This window comes from Akebia trifoliata, chromosome 14 (assembly GCF_017979445.1).
Source record: "Akebia trifoliata isolate Shusen 1 chromosome 14, ASM1797944v1, whole genome shotgun sequence".
NCBI lineage: Eukaryota > Viridiplantae > Streptophyta > Magnoliopsida > Ranunculales > Lardizabalaceae > Akebia > Akebia trifoliata.
Window position 1 is genome coordinate 33,927,109 of NC_141388.1, and position 25,465 is coordinate 33,952,573.

The window sequence follows — 25,465 nt, forward strand, 5'->3', positions numbered from 1 at the left end:
CGTTCATTATTTCATTCAATTGTGTGTGTGTGTACTATATTGTAAGGGTTGGGATCCACATACACATAAAGCTACTCATAAGTCACAAATGAGCTCAGTTGTTAGATTAGATGAAGATCCAACAACTTAGAATTAAGGTCAATCGTATAAGTAAACACGTGTTCAATTTAGACATCCAAATTTTTGTAATTGGTATTATCTCCTTACATTTACAACATCTTTTAACTATAAATTTATAACTCTCTCAAGGTTCTAACTCAACTCAGTATATTTGAGCCAACTCACTTGAGTTTTGAATTGACTCAAAGAATTGGTTAAAACGAGTTTTAAGGATGAATCAAACTTACAGTCAATCGACTGCATGAAAATAGGATACCCATGAAGTAAGATACAAGTAACAAGTTTTCTGGTTTTGTTTTCTTGTTGAATTATTTGGTCTTGACTTGGAAAGTTTGCCTACAATTAGATTTGGTGTGGACTTTTCCAACCCCAAATTCTAATTGATGTAAAAAATCTAAATAAACTTCATAAATTATAAAACATATTGAAAAAATATACATTATTTTCTTAAAAGAGTGAGGCTAGCCTAATTAATTTTGTTGAAAATTCAATCCAATATTTAAAAGTCTTGATTAACAATGTTAAATTCATATTATTGGCCAACAACCCATTAGTCTTTGGAAGAAAAAAAGAAAGAAAAGAAACTCCCCTTCTTAAGCTCAAAATTATTTACTACAATGAGCTCCTGCCCTACAACTTTAAAAAAAAAAAACAAAACAAAAACAAGAAACATAAAATAGAGAAAGGTATTTTCAAAAACACCTCCTTTTAAATTGGTGGTGTTAGGTTTTCCTCCTCTAAAATGCAAAATTAGGTTTATCCCTTTGACCATGAGTCAAGGTTGCATTGTTTTTTCCGATTTAATTGTGAAATTTTTATATTTTTTATTATTTTCAAGATGCTTTTTAAATATTTAAATTATTAAATCAAAATTTCACGATTAAATCATCGAGAAAAAACAATTTTAACTTACAGTAAACCTAATTTTGCATTTTATAAGGGAGTAAACCTAAAATCACCAATTTAACAGGGACGTATTTTGAAAATAAGTCGTGCTGGACTGACCTTAAGCTTGGATCTCACAAGTCACATCGCACACCCTGACATTGAAAGTGGATGGATAGGAATCGTAGATGTTTTTTTTTTTTCTTCTATACACTTTGACAGGTGTGCGATGTGAGGTCCAATCTTGAGGTTACTGCAGCATTATTCTTCTAAAATATCCAACAAAACAAAGGAGAGAGTGAGAGAGACTCAATAATGGAAGACGAAGACGTTATACTCAATAACAGCATCTCCAGTTGTAAAATCAAGCGTGTGAGTTTGAGCTTGAACACACCCACGTGCGAACCTGAACAGCCCACTTCCTCCAACAACAGGCATCTCTTTCACCTTAGAGAACACAGTGTTTCTCCCTAATATACTAAGTGTACTCCCATTATACTTCCCTTCCATAAAAGCAAAGTTCAAAACCATCAAGAACCCTACTTCACTTTGACATGCTGAAGCATACATCCCTTGAGCTTTTCCAACAATCTTAGATGTCAAATCTGGTCCTTCTGTTAATGGGTCATCCATAATTGTTACCGTTCCGAACCCTGTCAATGACGTGTTTGTTGTTGGTGCCAATGCGACTCGAATTGCGGTTGGGTTTCGACCGCTTAGGATGTCGTGGAAGTAGAAGTGAAGGTGACTTAGTTTCTCTTTCTTATAAAGCCCTATTGATTCTGGATTTAGGGTTTTAGAGAAGTGATGGGTTTTTGCTTTGATGGTGAAAATGGTGAAGAAGAAGAAGAAGAAAATAATGGTTTGGGGGGAAATTCTTCTAGCCATGAGAGTACTCATCAAGGGTATGTGGTCTTTAGGTGATTGAGTTTGGGGTGAATGCTGGGTTTGTTTGTTTGATAAACAGCCACGTCGTTCCTATCATCTTTTTAAGCCAAATCCAAAATACGCAGCATAAGAGTGGAACTGATTCAATTCTGTTACTAGTGGAGCTGTTGATTCAATTCTATTTCTAGTGGAGCTGATTCAATTCTGTTACTAATTTAGTTCCAATTTCATATGCTTCGGAATAGGACAAAGTTGTTGGCATTTGTTAGCTATTATTTTGCATTTGTTGGTCGTAAGTTTAGGAGAAGTTGTTAAACTCTGTTTTATTTAAATTTCAGTGAAGTGCAGTAATAAGCAAGCAATTTTCATTCAACAATTGTGGTTTAATTCTCACCCAAAGAGAATAGTTTATTTTGCTGTTGTCAGCCTTGATTGGGACCTTATCATTGGTATCAGAGCTGTATTTACAATGGCATCTAACAAAGAAAGGATAGAGAGTTTAGAAGCGGGGCTTGGCAGACTACAAGATGGCATGAGCCGACTGGAACTTGGTGTTGCTGACAAGTTACACCAACTGGAAGGAACTATCAACAGATTGTCCGAAGCCTTATTCGCAAACAAAGAAGGATCCAGCAACAACAATAATAGTCGAGATAGTTACACTCGCGCCAACAAGGAGGAAACTAGAGAGGACACGGAGGGGAATCGACAAATTTTTTCATCTAAAATGGCTAAACTCGAGTTTCCAAGATATTCTGGTGACGATCCAACCAAGTGGTTCAACCGCATTGATCAATTCTTTGAGTTTCAAGGCACTGCTGAAACAAAAAAAGTATCTCTAGCATCATTCCATCTTGAGGGTGAAGCTAATCAGTGGTGGCAGTGGCTACAACGAGCTTACAAGGAGGAAGATAGAACAGTGACATGGTCGATTTTTGAGGAAGAATTATGGGCTCGATTCGGACCTACGGAATGTGAAGATTTCGACGAGGCACTATCACGGGTTAGACAGATGGGCTCCCTGCGAGATTACCAGAAAGAATTTGAAAAATTGGGCAATCAAGTACATGGGTGGACGCAAAAGGCACTAGTGGGAACCTTCATGGGAGGTCTCAAGCCTAAGATTGCAGAATGGATTAGGATGTTCAAACCAAAATCACTAAAAGAAGCCATTAGTCTTGCACGCATAAGAGAAGATCAACTTCTTCGACAACGGAAATTCACCAGACCACCTCAATTCAACAGACCACAACTGGACTTTCCTAGTCCAGCTAGATCCAACGGAGCACCTACGGTGAAACGTCTATCTTGGGAAGAAATGCAAAAAAGACGTGCTCAAGGTTTGTGTTTTAATTGCAATGATAAATTTACTACGGGCCATAAATGTTGAGGACCACAACTCTTGCTGCTCGAAGGATGTTCCGGCGAAAATAGTATTACGCTCGAGGAGATCACAGGTGATACAACAGAGGATACTGTACCAGACTTCCAATTCGAACCAGAAATATCACTACATGCTCTAACTGGGTGGTCAACTTCCAAAACCATGCGAGTCACAGCCAAGATAGGACACCATGAAGTTGTTGTACTCATTGGCAGTGGGTCTACCCATAACTTCATAAGTGAGAAGGTTGCTAATTTGCTACATTTACCAATAATTTCCACCGAATCATTTACTGTTCGAGTGGCTAATGGAAATCGACTACAATGCAAAGGAAGATATGAACAAGTACATGTCCTTCTTCAAGGTATCCTTTTTTCCTTACTCTATATTCCTTGCCTCTAACCGGATTGGACTTGGTATTTGGTATACAATGGCTGGAGCAATTGGGGTCAGTTGTCTGCGATTGGAAACATATGACAATGGAGTTCAAATGGGAGAATCAAGCTCGAAAATTACAAGGCACCGACACCCAAACCATTCAATCTGCATCTTTGAAGGCAGTCACTAAATAAGTAAGACAAGGAAGCTCAGCTTTTGCAATGTGCTTACAATCATTGGCAGTGTCACAGCCCCATGTTCACTCCAACATGCAACAAATATTGGAGGCCTATGCTGATATTTTCCAAGAACCGACGCAGCTACCTCCAACAAGAGAAGTCGACCACTGCATTCCCCTTAAAGAAGGCACTGAATCGATCAATGTACGACCCTACAGGTATGCTTATTTCCAAAAAGCTGAAATTGAAAAACAAGTTCTTGACATGTTAAAATTGGGGCTTATCAGACCTAGTGCCAGTCCATTTTCATATCCTGTTTTACTGGTTAAAAAAAAAAGATGGTACATGGCGTTTTTGCACTGATTATAGAGCTTTAAATGCCGTTACCATTAAAGATCGATTTCCCATTCCCACGGTCGATGATATGTTAGATGAACTTCATGGTGCAACGTATTTCACAAAATTGGATCTATGGGTCGGCTACCATCAGGTTCGTGTCCATTCCCCAGATATTCCTAAAACTGTTTTTCGTACTCACAATGGTCATTATGAATATTTGGTTATGCCATTTGGCCTTTGTAATGCACCATCTACTTTCCAGGCTATTATGAATTCCATATTTTGCCCTTACCTCCGTAAATTTATCCTAGTCTTTTTTTATGACATTTTGATTTATAGCCCCAATTGGACCATGCATCTTGAACACGTTCAACGAGCTTTGGAAATTCTAAGGCATAACCAATTTTTCATTAAAGTTAGCAAATGTGCATTTGGCCAACAGGAACTAGAGTATTTGGGCCATATTGTTACTCATCAAGGAGTAATAGTAGATCAAGCCAAAATTAAGGTAATGCTCGACTGGCCTAGACCTACTAATATTTCGGAATTACGTGGTTTCCTTGGTCTTACATGTTATTACAGGAAATTTGTCCGCCATTACGGCATTTTGGCTCGACCCCTCACCAACCTCTTGAAGAAAGGACATTTTTGATGGTCAGATGAGGCAGAAGTTGCTTTCTAGTCCTTAAAAAATGCCATGATATCCACTCATATTCTTGCTATGCCTAACTTCAATGAACCCTTTGTTATTGAATCTGATGCTTCGGGTGATGGGATTGGCGCAGTTTTAACTCAACAACAAAAACCAATTGCCTTTATGAGTCGGGCATTGGGAATTTCAAAACGCTCATGGTCTACATACGCTAGGGAGATGTTAGCCATTATTGAAGCAATCCGAGTTTGGCGTCCATACTTGTTAGGCAGGAAGTTCTACATACAAACCGACCAACGTAGCCTTAAATATTTGTTAGAGCAACGTGTGGGTACACCAGAACAGCAAAAATGGGTGGCCAAGCTGCTTGGATATGACTATGAGATACACTACAAACCAGGTCGAGAAAATTCAGCAGCTGATGCCCTCTCCCGGATTCCTGGAAGCCCACTTCTTAATGCCTTGTCTGTTTTACAGGTCCACTTATGGGATGAAATTAAAGCTGCAGCTGTTGGACATTCCTATATGGAGAAAATTGGCAAATTAGCTACCGAAAAACCAGGAGCTCCTTATGCATGGCGAAAGGGATTGATTCTCTACAAAAATCGGGTGGTGGTGCCTCCCAACTCCCCCATAGTTGACCAACTATTGAAAGAATTCCATGACTCGCCACTTGGAGGCCACTCCGGCGTCCTGCGAACATTCAAACGACTTTCCCAACAATTTTATTGGCCCTCTATGTATCGGTTGGTGCATAATTACGTTTCATCCTGTGATGTTTGTCAACAAGCCAAGGCTTCAACATTAGTGCCGGCGGGTCTCCTCCAACCACTACCTGTCCCGTGCCAAGTATGGGATGATATCACCATGGATTTCATCGAAGGACTTCCCTCATCCAATGGCAAAAATACCATTTTAGTTGTTGTTGATGGACTAAGCAAGTCTGCCCATTTTCTGGCTTTGGCTCATCCGTTTACAGTAAAAATAGTGGCTGAAAAGTTTGTCGACGATGTGGTTAAGCTTCACGGAATGCCTCGATCAATTATCAGTGACCGTGATCCAATTTTCATTAGCCATTTTTGGAAAGAATTCTTCAAGTTATCTGGAACTCAATTGAAGATGAGTTCAGCTTATCACCCTCAAACGGATGGACAATCCGAAGTCGTCAATAGGTGTGTGGAACAGTATCTACGTTGCTTGGTCCATCAGCAACCATGAACATGGAGTTCTCTTCTTCTGTGGGTAGAATTTTGGTATAACACAACTTATCACGCCTCCACAGGGATGACCCCTTTTCAAGCATTGTATGAGAGGCTACCTCCAACTATTCCTCAATACCAAGTTGGCCAATCTCCAGTCCATGAGGTAGATCAACAACTCTTGTCACGAGATGTTTTGCTACGCCAATTAAAGGACAATTTGCATACAGCTAGTAATCGCATGAAGCAGGTGGCTGATTCCAAACGGCGTGACATCGAGTTCCAAGAAGGGGATTTAGTTTTCCTAAAACTACATCCTTACCGGCAACAAACAGTTTTTAAACGCTCATCTCATAAATTAACAAGTCGATTCTATGGCCCATATCTCATCGAGAAATGTATTGGCAAAGTGGCGTATCAACTCAAGCTGTCGGAAGGGTCCCGTATCCATCCTGTCTTCCATATCTCTTTACTTAAAAAGAAAGTGGGTGAGTCATGTATGACAAGTACCAATTTACCACCTATTACTGATGCAGGGCAGGTTATTATGACTGCAGAAGCTATTTTGGAAACTCGTTGGATTAAAAGAGGCTCTCGCTTTGTTGAAGAGAGTTTAGTTAAGTGGCATGGATTTCCTGTCGAAGATGCTACTTGGGAAAGCACTGTTGAGTCGCGAGAGAGATTCCAAGACATGGACCTTGAGGACAAGGTCCCGATGAAAGAGGAGGGTATTGATAAACAGCCACGTCGTTCCTATCGTCTTCCTAAGCCAAATCCAAAATACGCAGCATAAAAGTGGAACTGATTCAATTCTGTTACTAGTGGAGCTGTTGATTCAATTCTGTTTCTAGTGGAGCTAATTCAATTCTATTACTAATTTAGTTCCAATTTCATATGCTTAGGAATAGGACAAAGTTGTTGGCATTTGTTAGCTATTATTTTGCATTTGTTGGTCGTAAGTTTAGGAGAAGTTGTTAAACTCTGTTTTATTTAAATTCCAGTGAAGTGCAGTAATAAGCAAGCAATTTTCATTCAACAATTGTGGTTTAATTCTCACCCAAAGAGAATAGTCTATTTTGTTGTTGTCAGCCTTGATTGGGACCTTATCATGTGTCTGTGTAGATATAGAAGAAATACGAGACTTTTCTAAGGTGTTTAATGAGTGATGAGAGAGTGAGTTGAGGGAGACAGTAAAGCCACTTTGAAAGAAAAAAAACTTTTTTAGTTTATATTTGGCACCCCAATTTTTTCTTATTGCCCCTAGGCCCCCACCTCGAATATTACATATACCCCCATGTTATTATAGACTAACAATAAAAAGACCCAAAAATTCTTGATTCACTATTTTTTTTTTTTCAAAACTAGGGTTGGCAATGCGTGTAATGTTGACATGAGGGTATTATGACAATTTATTAAATTCAAATCCGACCCATTTAATAATTGTGTGAAAAACTTAAATTCAAACCTAACCCATTTATAAATAATTATACCTGACCCGATCCATATATAACATGTTTAATAAAATTTTAATCTTTATTAAAAAAATAAATTACATAATTCGACCACTAAAAATAATGTCATTACTAAAAATAAACTCACACAATCTTAAATTAAGTTCAATGGTAAAAAATAACTTTCTTTTGATTTTTTATTTTTTTCAAAGTTTATATTATTTTGTCATCTACAATCATATGGCAACTGATCATATTTTTGAGGTTGTAGGGTGATGTAGTCTTCTACTTTTCTTACTATAGCAAGGAAAGTATTTTTAATTATTATTATTATTATTATTATTTTCCTCGGTAAAGTGTATTTCATTATCACATAGACATACTAACTTTACTTAGTAAGATCTTGAATCTTGCTAAGGATTGTTTTGCCCACATGGATCACATATTAGGAATCAAATATTACATGCCTCTAAATTTCAATAAATAAATAACTTAGTAAGGTAATAGTTTTTTCTTTCTTAAAGTAAAATCTTAATCATTAATTATTTAAAAAATATCTTAAAATACCATCTATATTATATAGAATTTGAAAAAAAAAAATTATATTACAAAAAAAATTCTAAGAAATTTTAGTAAAAAAATAAGTACTTTAAAAAATTCTTAAATAATTATTGATATATTTAAAACTACACTTTAATTATAGAAGAACTAAACGTGTCAAAACGGGTTGATACCACTAATTTGAACTTCCAAGGAGTTTTTTAATAAAAATGCAACAATGACATTAGCCAAGTAAATAAAAATAAAAAAACTGGCCCAGTTTTCTTTTTGAATAATTGGTGATCTTGACTTGGGAAATGGGACAATTTTAGATATTGATCGGTCTGTTTTTTGTTGTTTTATGACTTTGTCATGGACAACAACGTCAAGACTGGGCCATCTTGACATCTATTCGTCAAACATTTGTTGAGGAGTTCGACTCTGAAGCAGGCAATCCGTTTCAAAATGTGAAGAAACCATCTTCGTTGCAAGACACATTTTGAATTTATTTCACACTTCTACAATTTTGCAAAAATTAAATACATCCTTGGAAATGCCACGTGTAAATCGATGGAGTGGGATTCTTCAAATTTTTGACGCAGCCGGATCGCTTCAAAGTTTTTCCTTTGTTGAGGTTGTTACACCTTAAGGCCTCACTTAATATAGGTGCTGTAAGAAACTGCTGTCAGAAACAACTGTAAAAAAGCTGGCATATTAGAGATAGACCTATGCATGTTTTTAAAGTTTTGACATGCCCTCTTGACATAGGTTTTGCTTGAGAGATTAACAATGTCTTTGTCTCCAACTTCTAAGCTAAAACCCTATGATTTTTCTAATAGAGGATGTGTCATTTTCAAATTGTTAACTTTTAGGGTAAATTATTTTTAACCTTTTCAAGTAGATGTTCAACCCATCTAATTTATGTGACATAGAAATAACTGATTTTTCTACCCAAAAATTCATCATTTTATATTGAAAAAATTATTTAAAAGACCCTCACAAAGGGACTTCTTTCTAAATAGTTCATAAGTTTTCAATGGTTTCTTAGTAGAACATAGAGTAAACCTTTATTTTCTAAATGGTCCCTAACCTCATCTCCCACATTTCTCATGATTGAATGTTCTAATCGTTCGAACTCATTGTTTTCATCCAAAAATTGAATTTTTGACATCTCAATTGAGTTTTGAAGACTACATTCCGTTGGAAGGGATTTAAGAAAGGAAAAAACAAGTCATTTTTAAGAATTTTTTCAAACATTTTGAAGATGTATGTAAAAAATTAAGGGTTTTTTTTTTCACTTTTTTTCTTAGTTTTTGGATGAAAATCAATCAATAATGGTTAATTCTTTTGAGTTGAAATCATTTAAACAAATCGTTATCTCAAGTTTTTAGTCGATTTTTCCATGTATTTTAGTTAGAAAACTCGAAAATAAAAAAAAATGAGTAGGTTTTACTAGTGTTGAGTTCACCACTTTTTATTTTAAAAAATGGTGAACTCGATAGTAATTAAAAAAATGTTGAGTTCGACAATAAAAATTAAATAACAAAACGTCGAGTTGGACAGTAAAAATTATGAACTCGACAGTATGAGGGACCATTAAGAAAGAAAAAGATTATTAAATGTCTTGTCAAACTAACGTGCAAAACTTAGGGAATATTTAGAAAGAAGTCCTTCCCCACGAGGATCCTTTAAGTAATTTTCCCTTTTATTTTTAAAATAATCCTATATTATTCTTGAGATCTGAAAGTTAAAAAAGATAGAATATTAAGATTGAAGATGAGTTTATCATAAAAATTCATAATCTTCAAAACTCTTAACATCTAACTTAAATTATTTTTTACCTATTGAGCATTCGTGGTCTTTTAACTTCTTTTGAAATCTAACATCCTACCTCTCTAAAAATTATATATTGTTGTTGAGATTTTAAAGGATGAAGAAAATAGACTCTGAAGATTGAAAATGTAGGTGAAAAACAAGATGAAGAATGGCCCAAATATTGTTCACTGTGGCTTCTTAGAGCAACTCCAACCATAGGCTTCAAAATGGCATCTTCTTCATGATTTTGAAGCCCCCAAACCACTTTTGGATACCAACCTTCCAGGCTCCAAATCACTATTCACGGTTCTAAGATACTATTTACTCATATATATAAAAATAAAAAAGAGAGTTGTTATTGCCACCACAACTTTTACTTATTACCATCCAATTAAAATAAAAGGCATAATTATTTGACTAAGAATAAATAAAAGTTCGGTGCCAATAAAAAAATCTCTATTTTTTTCCTATAAATATTTGTTAGATTCAAGATTTTATATGAATCCCATTTTAATTTTAAACAACTGTTAGAAGTTATTTCAATTAGAAAGAAAAATTCAAAAAATTTGTGGTTCACAATCAAATATAGTTTAGTACAAATTTCCATCAAGTTTGATTGATTAATCGGTTTGGTTTAATTTTTAAAATAATGAATGAAAAGAATTAAAAATAGTAGAGGACACAAATGGTATTTTAAATATATTACATGAAGGAAAAAAGAGTAAAAATGACATTTATTTAAAAAATTGATACAATTGATATTTATATAAAGGATGAACAGTGATTTGGAGACTTAAGACTTCAAAATGAAGTCTGGTTGGAATTTGTTTAGGGGCTCCATCTCTAAAGTTAATAATTTTGAAGCCCAGTTGGAGTTTCTCTAAGAGTGGTATATAAAGAATTTATTGGACGGTCTCATTTGATGGGACACTGATGGTCAAACTTCATCAAAGCACTTTTTTTTTTTCTAACCGAGTGTCCGGGCCAGCTTACGCGCACCATGACTAATCTTGAGGAGGACTACCACAGCAACCCACCACCATGATCCCCCAATTAAATCATGAGAAAAACCTAAAAGAGGAATCGAATCTATGATGTGCGCTTAACGCACACTTCACATGCTCACCCTTATCACTTACGCAACCCATGGGTGGGTACCAAAGCACATTTTTATTAAAAGACAATGGAAGAGAGAGAGAGAGTTCCTGTTAACCCACAAACTTTGACCTATAACACACTAGTCTACAAGCTCAAAGAATTGGTGTGTTTTTAATAAAATATAGTTTGTCAATAGAATATCTTAGAAAGCATCATCATCAATAATGGATGATGATGCTATCCTGTATGTCATGAATACATGGCCCACCTATTGGTGAATCCATATAAACATATGATTTGGAAAGAATTTTATTGGTTTTATTAAATGTTAGTGGGTAAAATTCAATGAACCCTAAATCCATGTTTAGAAAATGGTCAAACCCAACATTTTAGGAGTCATTAATCATATTGATTTATTATCAAGCCAGCTTGGCTCCCTAAGAATGTTTTTGTGTGGAAGGACTAATGAGATATTGACGTGTGGAAAGATTAGACGTATAGCTTGATTTGAGACTAAGGTTCATGATTTGTCGCTCTATTACCAACTCAGTTCATAAGGGTAGCTAAGTGGCTCAGATAATTTAATTCTTAGTTTGTTTACGTTCATTATTTCATTCAATCGTGTGTGTGTGTGTGTATACATAATAAAGGTCGGGATTCACATACAAATAAAGTTATTCATATAAAAATGCCCTCGATCCGCAGGTTGTGAATCCGTTTTTTTTTTTTTTTTTCGGTATTTTAAAGTTGCCACTTAGTTATTATGGTCTAAGAACCAAATCATGACTCTAAATAAATAAATAACACTAATCTAGAAAATAGAAATTATGGGTCCAGCAAATGTCGGTCTTTACTTTTCTCAAAAATTACATTACTAAAAAAATGACCTAAATAATAAAATAAATAAAAATAGTTTACCTGGGTGGTTGTGACGATCGATTCCCTTAGTACTGGCGGAGTGCGTTCCTCGTATGAGTTTTTTTACTTTTATCTCCGTCACTAGATCAGCTTCCGATCTTCGAGATGAGGTATTTTCATCATAAATATGAATATTTGTTAAATATTATGGGTATTTTGAGGGTTTCTAGGTGTTTTTTAATTAAAAACTTGGGTTTAGATGTTAGGTAGGGACTTGGGGCTTCAAATTTAGGGCTTTGGGAAGGTTGGGAAAAGTTTTTGGCCTCTCTTTCCTAGGATTTTTCTTGACCTGCGAGATTAAGTTGTGAAGGCTCTTAAATTTATAGAGTTTTTTTTGGGAGTTTTTTAATTTGACTAAATCTCTTTAAGATAAGCTTAATTAGAGTTTTGAATTAAGATTTTCATTCTTACATATAATGAAATAATATTTTTTTAATTTTTTTGAAGAACCCCATTAATTATATTTTTAATTCTTTGGGATTCCAAATAGAGGGGCTTTATAATAAATATCAAGTATACCCCACTTGAATAAGTAGGCCACCACTTAAAATTTGGCCCGTGGGCTTAATTGATTGATTTTATTTGTTTAAAATTTTAAATTTAATTTATTAAGGTTTCATTTTACGTTCATTAATATTTTAATTATTAATTTTAAATTTTTAGGGTTGAAAATTTATCATTTTGCCTTCAAAAAGGACTTTTACGTGTCAAAGTCATTTTTCGATGTTTTGGGATGTTTTGAAATCAATTTTTCATAAGAAATTCAATGGGAAAATCGGTTATATCATTTATGGGTTTTTGAAGTGAAATGGTCGTAAATCTTATGAGGGGTATTTTCGTAATTTTGTCGAATTTGATGAAAATTGACAAAATAGTTTATTTGATTTTAATTTGTTGTTTTATGTGTTCGCAAGGTTTTCCTAAACATAGCATAAGCTCTAGGGATGTTTTGATGTTAAGGGTATTTTGGTAATTTAATCATTTTTTAGTGATTTTTCACGTAAAGCTTCTTTTTATTTCACAATGATGATTTTTACTTTTTGTGGGTCATATTTTCCTAACGTAGCATGGTTTCTAAAGTTTTGCTTGTTTGAGATACCTCATCTAAATTTTTAAAACATATCTAGTAACAAATAAAAATATTGAAATATTCATCCATCATTGGGAACCATCACAATCGGGTTAACGAGTTGATTAATCAAGCAAGTGCAAAGATGGGGTGTATGCATCATAAAGTCACAAATGAGCTCAGCCGTTAGATTAGAGGAAGATCCAACGATTTAGATTTAAAGCTAATCGTGTAAGTGAACACGTGCTCAATTTACACATCCAAATTTTTGTAATTGGTATTACCTCCCCACATTTTCAGCATCTCTTAGCCATAAATAAAATCCAAAAATTAGACCAACGATGCCCTAAACGAACTCTTCTCTCCCTCAACTCCTTTTCATTTTACAAAACATTGTAGCAGTCTCACAAACAGCTGCAACCTCAACCGCAACGACTTTCGATAAACCTCTAAGTGGATGTTTGATAACACTTCAGAACATGGTTTCTGCTACATTTGCGTCTAAAAGGTGCTTTTTAAAATAAAAAATGTGTTTGATAAAGCACTAGATAGATTTTTTCACATTTTTTTAATGTCATCTGAAAAAACAGTAAATAGATGCTTTTCAATTTTATGTTTGCATGAGAAGCAAAGTCATAAAAGCAGCTCAAGTGAAAAGACCAAAATAACCTTGAAAAATAATGAAATTCAATGCATATCCTTCTCTATAACAAATACATAACTTCTTCCTTCTTCTGCCCTATACACATTTGCACACAGAAATTTTTGTTGTTGTGTTTGTCATTTTCATTAGAGTTTTGATCGGCGTCATACCTTAATTAAAGTTCAATCTACCTTTAGGTGAGTTAAAAATCCTTTTAAAATTGTTTTTAACCCCATAAATTTTTAATTTTATGATGTGGAACCCACTCCAGGGATTGAAACTACATAAGTGAGGTTCCCTTGGAGTTGTCAGACCTCCAAGGGAGTTTTTGTAATAAAAATGCAATAATTGGGTCTACCAGGTAAATCTCTCAACATTTTATAACTCTGTCAAGGTTCTAACTCAACTCAGTATATTTTTGTGCCAACTCACTTGAGTTTTGAGTTGACTCAAAAAATTGGTTAAAACGAGTTTTAAGGATGAGTCAAACTTACAGTCAATCGACTACATGAATATAGGATACCCATGAAGTAAGATACAAGTAACAAGTTTTCTGGTTCTATTTTCTTGTTGAATTATTTGGTCTTGACTATGAAGGTTGGCTACAACTAGATTTGGTCTGGATTTTTCCAACCCCAAACTATAATTGATGTACAAAATCTAAATTAACTTCATAAATTATAAAATATATTACAAAAATATACATTATTTTCTTGAAAGAATGAGTCTAGCCTAATTAATATTGTAAAATTTCAAATCTTACTAAGATTAGTTGGGCCCACATGACTTGTTATATTGGCAACCCAACATCACAACCCTCTAGATTTCATGTTAAAACTTAGATTAAAAAAAAAAAAAACTCGATTCATAGTGAAACTCCCAAATTTCTAATCAAATTTGTCGATGAAAAATATTTTTTTTGAATTAAAAAAAAAAAATTAATCTACATTCCCGTTTTATTATGCTTAAAAGGTGATGTGATCATTAAACTTTCTTTACGAAGGGGAGATTTTTTCTTCTTAAAATATTGTCATCTACTAAAATAGAAAAAATTATCTCGACCTCTTGATTTCACTAATCAAACATTCAAACTAATTTTATTGAAAATTCAATCCAATATTTAAAAGTCTTGATTAACAACGTTAAGTTCATATTATTGCAAAATACACTGGGCATAGTACCTACTAGTCTTTGGAAGAAAAAAACAAAGAAACTCCACTCCTTAAGCTCAAATTATTTAGTACAATGGGCCTACTGCCCTACAACCTTAAAAGAAAAAAAACATAAAATAGAGAAAGGTATTTTCAAAGACACCCCCTTTTAAATTAGTGATGTTAGGTTTTCCTCCGGTAAAATGAAAAATTAAGTTTACCCCTTGATCATAAGTCAAGGCTGCATTGTTTTTAACGATTTAATTGTGAAATTTTTATATTTTTTTATTTTCAAAATTCCCTTCAAATATTTAAATTATTAAATTAAAATTTCACTATTAAATCATTAAGAAAAAAAAATTAACTTACAGTAAACCTAATTTTGCATTTTATAAGGGAGTAAACCTAAAATCACCGATTTAACATGGAGGTGTTTTGAAAATAAGTCGGGCTGGACTAACCTTATGCTTGGATCACACATCGCACACCCTGACGTGAAATAGGAAGCATTGATTTTTTTTATTTTTATTTTTCTTCTTCTGTACACTTTGACAGGTGTGCGATGTGAGGTCCAATCTTGAGGTTAGTTCAGCATTATTCTTCTAACATATCTAACAAAACAAAGAGAGAGAGAGAGAGAGAGAGAGAGAGACTCAATAATGGAAGACAAAGACGTTATACTCAATAACAGCATCTCCAGTTGTAAAATCAAGCGTGTGAGTTTGAGCTTGAACATACCCACGTGCGAACCTGAACAGCCCACTTCCTCCAACAATAGGCATCTCTCTCACCTTAGACGACACAGTGTTTCTCCCTAATATACTAAGTGTACTCCCATTATACTTCCCTTCTATAAAAGCAAAGTTCAAAACCATCAAGAACCCTATTTCACTTTGACATGCTGAAGCATACATCCCTTGAGCTTTTCCAACAATCTTAGATGTCAAATCTGGGCCTTCTGTTAATGGGTCATCAATCATTATTACCGCTCCGAACCATGTCATCGACGTGTTTGTTGTTGGTGCCGATGCGACTCGAATTGCGGTTGCGTTTCGACCGCTTAGGATGTCGTGGAAGTAGAAGTGAAGGTGACTTAATTTCTCTTTCTTATAAAGGCCTATTGATTCTGGATTTAGGGTTTTAGAGAAGTGATGGGTTTTTGCTTCTATGGTAAAAATGGTGAAGAAGAAGAAGAAGAAGAAAATGATGGTTTGGGGGGAAATTCTTCTAGCCATGAGAGTACTCATCAAGGGTATGTGGTCTTTAGGTGCTTGAGTTTGAGGTGAATGCTGGGTTTGTTTGTGTGTGTGTGTGTATATATAGAAGAAGACGAGACTTTTCTAAGGTGTTTAATGAGTGGACGAGAGAGTGAGATGTGGGAGACAGTAAAAGCTACTTTGGAAGAAAAAAACTTTTTGAGTTTATATTTAGCACCCCAATTTTTTCTTATTCCCCCCAGTCCCCCACCCCCAATAATACATACCCCATGTCATCATAGACTAACGATAAAAAGACCCAAAAATTCTTGAGTCATTTTTCTTTTTAAAATTAGGGTTGGCAATGCATCATGTCACGTTGACGTAAGGGTATTATGAAAATTTACTAAACTCAAACCAGACCTATTTAATAATCATGTGAAAAACTTAAATCCAAATCCAACCCATTTACAAATAGGTATACTTGACCAAATTCATATATAACATGTTTAATAAAATTTTAATATTTATTAAAAAATATAAATTACATAATTGGACCACCAAAAATAATGTCACTACTAAAAATAAACTCACACAACTGTAAATTAAGTTCAATGATAAAAAATAATTTTCTTTTGATTTTTTTTTTCAAAGTTTATATAATTTTTTCATTTACAATCATGTGGCAACGGATCATGTGTTTGAACGTTGTAGGGTGATGTAGTCTTCTACTTTTCTTACTATAGCAAGAAAGTATTTTTATTATTATTATTATTATTATTATTATTATTATTATTGACTACGTGAAGTGTATTTCATTATCACATAGGAATACTAACTTTTCTTAGTAAGATTTTAAATCTTACAAAGGGTTATTTTGCCTACATGAATCACATATTAGGAATCAAATGCTACCTGCCTCTAGATTTTAATAAATAAATATAAATAAATAACTTAATAAGGTAATAATTTTTTCATTCTCAAATTAAAATCTTAATCATTAATTATTTGAAAAATATCTTAGAACACCCTTTATATTAGATAGAATTTCAAAAAAAAAAAAAAAAAATTGTATTATGAAAAAGTTCTACGAAATTTTAGTAAAAAATGAATAATTTAAAAAATTCTTAAATAATTATTGATATATTTAAAACTACATGTTAATGATAGAATAACTAAACGTGTCAAAACGAGTTAACGCCCTAACCCGAATCTGACCCATTAATAATTGTGTTAGACAACTTGACACTATTATGACCCAAACCTACTAATTTTGTGTCGTTTTCAAGTCACATTTGTGGGTCATGTTAAGATTGCCACCCCTACTCAAAATCAATCATCTTCAACCTCTTTGAATAAATTTCTAAAAGCTCATCTTCAACGTTGAGACTCTATTTACTTGAACCTTCAAACCTTAAGAGAAAGGTAGGATTTTTGGAGAAGTAAAAACAATGGAATTTTCAGTAATACAAGTTATGATTTTCTACAATGCGGTTAAGGCAAGGTGGAAAACTATGAATTAAATAGATTAAAGTTAGTACTATAAAAGTTGAAGAGTCGAAGATGATTAGTATTGCAAAGAAAAGTAAAATAAGATTGTTGGGAAAGTAGAAAAATCTAAGATCAAATTTTTACAGAGAGTTAATGCCCAGTTGAAAATGATGAATTGAAGATAAATTTGAGCAAATTGAAAAAATATATAGCATAGAAGTTGAAAAGCTTGAAGATAAACAGTTTTGAGTAGAAAAATCAGTAAGGGTTCTTGACTAGTGGTTGAAGATAAGGAACTTTAGGTAATTTTATGCTAGCATTCTATATGGTGGACTGAGGTCAATGGATGTATGATATTGGCTTGTAAAATATAGTGGTGTTTCTCAAGTATTCAATAAAATTTGGAGGGGCATCTTTAAATCACCAAAAATAAAAGAGAGATTTACTAGGCAGACCTATCGGTCATAATTTTATTTAAAAAACTCCCTTACTTTATTAAGTTGGTTACCGAACAAACCTTACTTTTTAAAATCATGCTAGCATGACTAAGTTCGTAAGATTTCTAATCTCACTAAGGGTCATTATGCCCATATGGATTATCAAATCGACAATCCAACAACACGGCCTTCTAGATTTATGGAAAATGCCAGATTCAATAGAAAAAAGATTAATAATAATAAAAAAAATCATTTTTGAGTTTGATCAGAGGTGTTGAAAATGGATGACTATCAAACTCCCAAATTAAAAACTAAAATTCAACGGTGAAAATTATTATTATTATTTTTTTAAGTTCTAAGAATTTTTTTTTCATTTATAACCCTGTGACATCAAATCATTTTTTTGGATGCTGCAAATTGATGAGGTTAAGATCCTCTCCAACTTATGTTAAGTAACAAATTAACCTCATCAATTTGAATTATATGACATAGATCCCCACTATAAGGTTTGTTGGGTAACAAACTTGATAAAGTAATAGGACTGCAATTTGGGCGGGCAAAACACAAACCCATTAGGTTGAACCTGACCTTGGGACAAGTCTAGGCATAGTTAGATTGGGTTTCGGCCTTAGGTTCAAGCAAAAAAAATTTGTCCAACTCAAGTTAAGTTAGGTGCGAGTATAGGTATCGGCCAACCCAATTTACTTGAACTTTATAAGTTGATATTATTATAATTTAAAAATATTTCTTATTTTGGTTTCTTTCACACACATAATTCAAATTTCAATATGTATGGTTTGTTTATCTATATTAGTTATGATTATTTATATTAGATAAATAATTGCTTTATTATTAATGTTTTGTTTTAAATATAATTCTAGATTGTTATACAATGATTAAATTATAACTCTAAATGTTTTTTTTTTATTGAAAATTATGATTATTAATAAAAATAATAACTATTTTAGGTAATTTTATTATTTTTCTTCTCTCTGTAAATTTAGTTATAATTTTATGTATATAAACTTTGAAACACATTTTTAGAAAAAATAATTATAAGTTTTAAGTTCTTTTACACACCACTTATCTTTTTATAAATTATTATCGATACTAAATTACCTAAAATTAATAAGAAATGAATTAACTCGGCCAATCCGACTTGGATAGTGTTTGGGTTGAGCATTTTATGCCCGAGGTCAAGTTGGGTAATGGCACACAAGGGTGGATTTACAGTGGGGACCACACACAAGAATTTTCATAGTCTATAGATTCGTGAGCTATTACGACAGATTTTAGCAGCGAATAAAATAACATGTCACTATTGTCCCTACACAAAAAATAAAAAATTGACTCTTAATTGCCTCAATAATTTTTTCTTTTTTTTACTCTTAATTATCCTCATAATTTTTTTTTCTACTCTTGATTGTTCTCACATGAGCAAAATCTTGACTTTGCTCCTGAGAGCACGTGTTAGTGTTTATCAAGTTTTGATTGGGCACGTGTTGATCCCCTATTCGTTGGAATGGCAGTCTATAAAGTAAAGTTTGGTGGATAACAAACTTCATAAAGTAATGTTGCCTTGAAATTATCAAAACTCCCGGGGGAGTTTTTACTAAAAATGCAATAATTAGATCAGTCAGGTAAATTTCTAAATATAAAAACGGGCCCGATTTTCTTTTTGAATAATTGGTGATCTTGACTTGGGAAATGGGACTGCCCTCATGTTTTGGTCGGTCTGCTTTTTGTTGTTTTATGACCTTATCATGGACAACAGCGTTAAGAAGACTGGACTATCTGTGAGTCGACGCTAAAATTTGATGGTGCCAACTTTTCGAAACTATTTTGTAAATCATCAAGTCAACTCATTAACTCAATCGAGTCAGATAATAAATTTGGCCGAGTTATAGAATTATATTTAATATTTTGTGAAGAACAAAATATATACATTATTCTTTATTTTTAAATATTAAAAAAAATTTGTAAATATTAATAAATTAATATATTTTTATTTTATTCGATCCAGTCAAATTACACGTTGGTGACTTGAAATACTCCATTAACAACCGGTTGGGCAGTATTGACATCTCATAGAGATACGAGATGTTATGGTTGAGGTTCTCCATCAAGTAGATTGTTGAGATAAGAGGATAAACAATTTTTGAAGCTCTCCTTCAACTAGATGGTTGAGAAAAGAAAACAAATTTTTTGTAGAAATCATTTCTTATTTTTTTATTGATAAATATAGAGATGTTATTGGCATCCCACCATTTACTTATTACATCTTAATTTTACTTAAATTATTTATCACTTCTCAACTAAAAATTAACCCACACCATTTAAAATAGTCAGGAATTAATATTTTCACATCAATGTTTTCCTTCATAATAATTGCACAAAATAAAAATAAAAATCATAAATTTTCACTATCAACAATAATCCATAAAAACGAACAAGTTGACATCAATGATGATCGTCTACTCCAATCTCCTAATGATGTTGATCCGTGTTTGTAATAAGTAAAAGTTGGGGAGCCAATAGAAGTTCTCTTAATATTAGTTCTTTTGAGACTATTTTTCTTGGAAATCCTTAGCACTTCAATCACCCTCCAATTGAAAATCTTAATTTCCACTCTTTATTTCAAGTCCATTTGACTCTATTTTGGATTCCATTCTCTCGTCCAAAAAAATAACTTTTCTTATTTTAGGTAAACATTTTTTTTTTTTTGATAAATAGTATTTCATTAAAAAAAAATATATACCAAGCCAGTCGAGGTGACCAGCCTAGCAAAACCTTACAAATAAGACGCTACTCACGCGAAATATATACCGAATCCCATCTCAATTATAAAGAAAATCCTCAAAGAAAATCCCTCCAAACTCTTTATAGACTTTGGACCAATGAAGAAGAAAGGAAAATAACTAAAACCACTAAAAAGTTAAAAAGAGAGAGAGAACTAAAACCAGCAGAGAAAAATTCCAAGAATGAAAAAACCATCAATAATGGAAGACAAAGACATTATACTCAACAACTGCATCTCCAGTTTTAGGATCAAACGTGTGAGTTTGAGCTTGAACATACCCACGTGTGAACCTGAAGAACCCACTTCCTGCAACAATAGGCATCTCTCTCACCTTTGAGACTACGGTGTTCCTCCCTAATATACTAACCATTATACTTCCCTTCCATGAAAGCAAATTTCAACACCATTAACAATCCTACCTCTCTTTGAGATGCCGACGCATAGATCCCTTGAGTTCTTCCAACGATCTTAGACATAAATTTTGGTCCTTATGTTAATGGATCATCCATTATAACTATGCCTCGAAAACCTGTGGTTGATGTGTTAGTGGTTGGTGCCGATGCAACTCGAACTACTGTGGAGTTACGGCCGCTAACGATGTCGTGAAAGTAGAAATGAACGAGACTTAGCTTCTCTTTCTTAAGGGCAGTTGATTCTGGATTTAGGCTTCAAGAGAATTGATGGTGAAAATAGAGAAGATGAAGAAGAAAATGTGGTTCGGAGGGAAATTGAGGCCATGGGACTCACGGGGATAGGCCTTAATTTAGATGCTTAAAAAGTTGTATAGTGTGTGTGTGCTTTATAGATACGTCATATAGATAGATGAAGGCAAGAGTTTGTCTAGATATACAGTAAGAGTGGTGATGATCTGACTTAGCCACGTGGCATATTCAATCGACACCATTGACGTGATAGGTTTGGGAACTCTAGATCTATTCTCCTCAAGATACAAAACTTTATTTTTTTTAAATGGGGAAGTGCAGTTCTGTATCCGCAAGAGAGCATATCTACAATACTCAAACCTATCAAGTCGGGTGTGAAGTGAGGTCCAACCTCCAAATCTCGGGGTTATTTCAGCATTATTCTTCTAAAATATCCGACAAAACAAAGAAGGGAGAGAGAGAGAGAGACTCAATAATGGAAAACAAAGACGTTATACTCAACAACGGCACTTGTAAGATCAATTGTGTGAGTTTGAGCTTGAGCATACCCACGTGCGAACCTAAACAACCCACTTCCTCCAACAACAGGCATCTCTCTCACCTTAGAGAACACAATGTTTCTCCCTAATATACTAAGTGTACTCCCATTATACTTCCCTTCCATAAAAGCAAAGTTCAAAACCATCAACAACCCTAATTCACTTTGACATGCTGAAGCATACATCCCTTGAGCTTTTCCAACAATCTTAGATGTCAAATCTGGTCCTTCTGTTAATGGGTCATCAATCATTGTTACCGCTCCGAAACCTGTCATCGATGTGTTCGTTGTTAGTGCCGATGCAACTCGAATTGCGGTTGGATTTCGACCGCTTACAATGTCGTGGAAGTAGAAGTGAAGGTGACTTAATTTCTCTTTCTTGTAAAGGCCTATTGATTCTGGATTTAGGGTTTTAGAGAAGTGATGGGTTTTTGCTTCTATGGTGAAAATGGTGAAGAAGAAGAAGAAGAAGAAAATGATGGTTTGGGGGGAAATTCTTCTAGCCATGAGAGTACTCATCAAGGGTATGTGGTCTTTAGGTGCTTAAGTTTGGGGTGAATGCTGGGTTTGTTCGTGTGTAGATATAGAAGAAAACAAGACTTTTCTAACGTGTTTAATGAGTGGATGAGAGAGTGAGATGTGGGAGACAGTAAAGTCACTTTGGAAAAAAAAAAAAAAATTTGAGTTAATATTTGGCACTCCAAGCTTTACTTATTTCCTCCCGTCCCCCACCCCCCAATATTAAAGATACCCATGTTATGATAAACTAATAATAAAAAGACCCCAAAATCCTTGATTCATTTTTCTTCTCAAAACTAGGGTTAGCAATGAGTTAGGTACTGCCGTGCTGAGGTAAAGGTATTATGAAAATTTACCAAACTCAAATCCGACTCATTTAGTAATTATGTCAAAAACTTATATCCAAACCCAACCCATTTATAAATAGTTATATCCGACCCAACCCATATATAATATATTTAATAAAATTCTAATCTTTATTGAAAATAAATAAATTACATTTGCACCATCAAAAATAATGTCATTACTAAAAATAAACTCACAACCGTAAATTAAGTTCAATGATAAAAAATAACTTTCTTTTGATATTTTCTTTCAAAGTTTATATAATTTTGTCATTTATAATCATGTGACAACGGATCATGTTTTTAAGTCCCTTAGGGTGATGTAGTCTTCTACTTTTCTTACTATGGCAAGGAAAGTGTTTTTAATTATTTTTATTGCTATTTAAAAAAAAATTTACTCGATAAAGTATATTTCATTATCACATAGACATACTAACTTCACTTAATAAGATCTTGAATCTTACCAAGGGTCGTTTTGCCCACATGGATCACATAATAGGAATTAAATACTACATGCCTCTAGATTTCAATAAATAAATAACTTAGTAAGGTAATAATTTTTTCTTTCTCAAACTAAAATCTTAACAATTAATTATTTAAAAAATGTCTTAAAATATTCTCTATATTATATAGAATTTAAAAAAAAATTATATTATGAAAAAATTCTAAAAAAATTTAGTAAAAAATAAGTAATTTAAAAAACTCTTAAATAATTATTAATATATTTAAAATTAAACGTTAATGATAAAATAACTAAACAGATTGACACCACTAATCCAAGCTTGAAGGGAGTTTTTAAATAAAAATGCAACACTTACATTAGTCAAGTAAATCTTACAAAATAAAAACTGGCCCAATTTTCTTTTTGAATAATTGGTGATCTTGACTTGGGAAATGGGACTACTTTAGATATTTGGTCGGTCTGCTTTTTGTTATTTTATGGCTTTGTCATGGACCACGACGTCAAAACTGGACCATCTGGACATTTATCTATCAAACATTGATTAAGGAGTCCGACTTGAAGCAAGCAATCCGTTTCAAAATGTGAAGAAACCATCTTCGTGGCAAAGACACATTTTGAATTTATTTCACACCCCCTACAGCTTTGCCAAAATTAAATACATCCTTGAAAATGTCACGTGTAAATCAATGGAGTGGGTTTCTTCAAAATTTTGAAGCAGACGGATCGTTTCAAAGTTTTTCCTTTGTCGAGGTTGTTACACCCTAAGTTTCAAAGCTCAAAATCCTAATTTTAAAACTCATTGTATCGAGTCGGTATCAATGTGAGTCGACACCAAAATTTGATGGTGCCAACTTTTCAAAACTATTTGGTAAACCATCAAGTCAACTCATTAACTCAACCGAGTCAGATAATAAACTTGGCCGAGTTATAGAATTATATTAATTTAATATTTTGTGAAGAAAAAAATATATATACATTCTTCTTTATTTTTAAATTAATATATTTTTATTTTATTCAATCCAGTCAAATCACACGTTGGTGACTTGAAATACTCTATTAACAGCAGGTTGAGCAGTATCGACATATCGTAGAGGTACGAGACGTCATCGTTGGGGTTCTCCATCAAACAGATTGTTGAGATAACAGGAAAAACAATATTTGAAGCTCTCCATCAAATAGATGGTTGAGAAAAAAGAAACAAAATTTTTGTAGAAATCATTTCTTATATTTTTATTGATGAATATAGAGATGCTATTGGCATCCCACCATTTACTTAATACACCCCAATTACTTAAATTGTTTATCACTCTTCAACTAAAAATTAACCCACACCATTTAAAATAACTAGGAATTAATATTTTCACGTCAATGTTTTCCTTCATAATAATTGCAAAAAATAAGAAAAAAAAGTTGTAAATTTCCACTATCAACAATAATTTAAAATCAAACAAGTTGATGTCAATAATGATCATCTACTCCAATCTTCTAATGTTGATTAGTGTTTGTAATAAGTAAAAGTTGGAGTGCCAATAAAAATTTTTTAATATAACTTCTTTTTAGACAATTTTTCTTGGAAATCCTTACCAACTCAATCACTTTTTACTTGATGGAGGGCCTCAGTGTTTTTAAAAAAAAAATACTGAACAAAAAGTTGATCTATTCATGTCGAATTGAAAATCTTATTTATTTCAAGTCCATTTGACTCCTTTTTTTATTCCATTCTCTTGACCGCACAAATAACTTTTCTTTATTTACATCGTTGTACTCCATTTCCTCAAAAAAAAAAGGTCTTCCAATCACTTCTTTTCATTGTACCGTGGGCGGGGAACAGGCTTGGTACTTTGGTTTTCGGAGAGATACCAATAATTGGAATCTTGAAGAAATTGGTAGGTTAGTGGATGAAGCTTCATGTATTGAACTGCACTCGGATAGGGAGGATGAGATAATATGGATGGCAAGTAAAGATGGAAGGTTCTCGATGCGTTCTTTTTACCGATCCTTATGCGATAATGGAGATTCATCTTTTCCTCATATCTCAATTTGGGGACCAAACGTGCCAAGTAAAATCTCTTTCTTCACATGGACGACGACTTTAGGAAGGATTCAAACGGTGGACTTTTTGATGTGGCGTGGATGGTGCGGGGCGAGTTGTTGTGTGTTATGTATGGACAATGGAGAATCATCATACCACCTTCTTCTTCATTGCAGGTTCACTTACACTTTTTGGACTCATTTTTTTAAGTTATATGGGGTACTAACTTGCTTACCTTAAACAGTGAGGGATCTCTTTAATTCTTGGTCGGCAG

General features: G+C 33.5%; 2 protein-coding genes and 4 pseudogenes across 2 annotated transcripts; 2 read left to right on the forward strand and 4 right to left on the reverse strand.

Annotated features, from left to right (window-relative positions):
* Nucleotides 1–691: 691 nt before the first annotated feature.
* Nucleotides 692–3,490, reverse strand: LOC147386888 (dirigent protein 22 pseudogene; annotated as a pseudogene).
* Nucleotides 2,363–4,825, forward strand: LOC147386889 (uncharacterized). Its single transcript, XM_086424641.1, has 5 exons — nt 2,363–3,233; nt 3,309–3,641; nt 3,899–4,052; nt 4,204–4,324; nt 4,616–4,825. The coding sequence occupies exons 1-5, from the start codon at nt 2,363–2,365 to the stop codon at nt 4,823–4,825; spliced, it is 1,689 nt and encodes a 562-aa protein (XP_086280767.1).
* A 1,284-nt stretch (nt 4,826–6,109) lies between these two features.
* Nucleotides 6,110–6,817, forward strand: LOC147386890 (uncharacterized). Its single transcript, XM_086424642.1, has one exon. The coding sequence runs from the start codon at nt 6,110–6,112 to the stop codon at nt 6,815–6,817; it is 708 nt and encodes a 235-aa protein (XP_086280768.1).
* A 7,938-nt stretch (nt 6,818–14,755) lies between these two features.
* Nucleotides 14,756–16,025, reverse strand: LOC147386891 (dirigent protein 22 pseudogene; annotated as a pseudogene).
* A 4,123-nt stretch (nt 16,026–20,148) lies between these two features.
* On the reverse strand, nt 20,149–21,537 carry LOC147386892 (dirigent protein 22 pseudogene; annotated as a pseudogene).
* Nucleotides 21,359–22,482, reverse strand: LOC147386893 (dirigent protein 22 pseudogene; annotated as a pseudogene).
* Between the last annotated feature and the right edge of the window lie 2,983 nt (nt 22,483–25,465).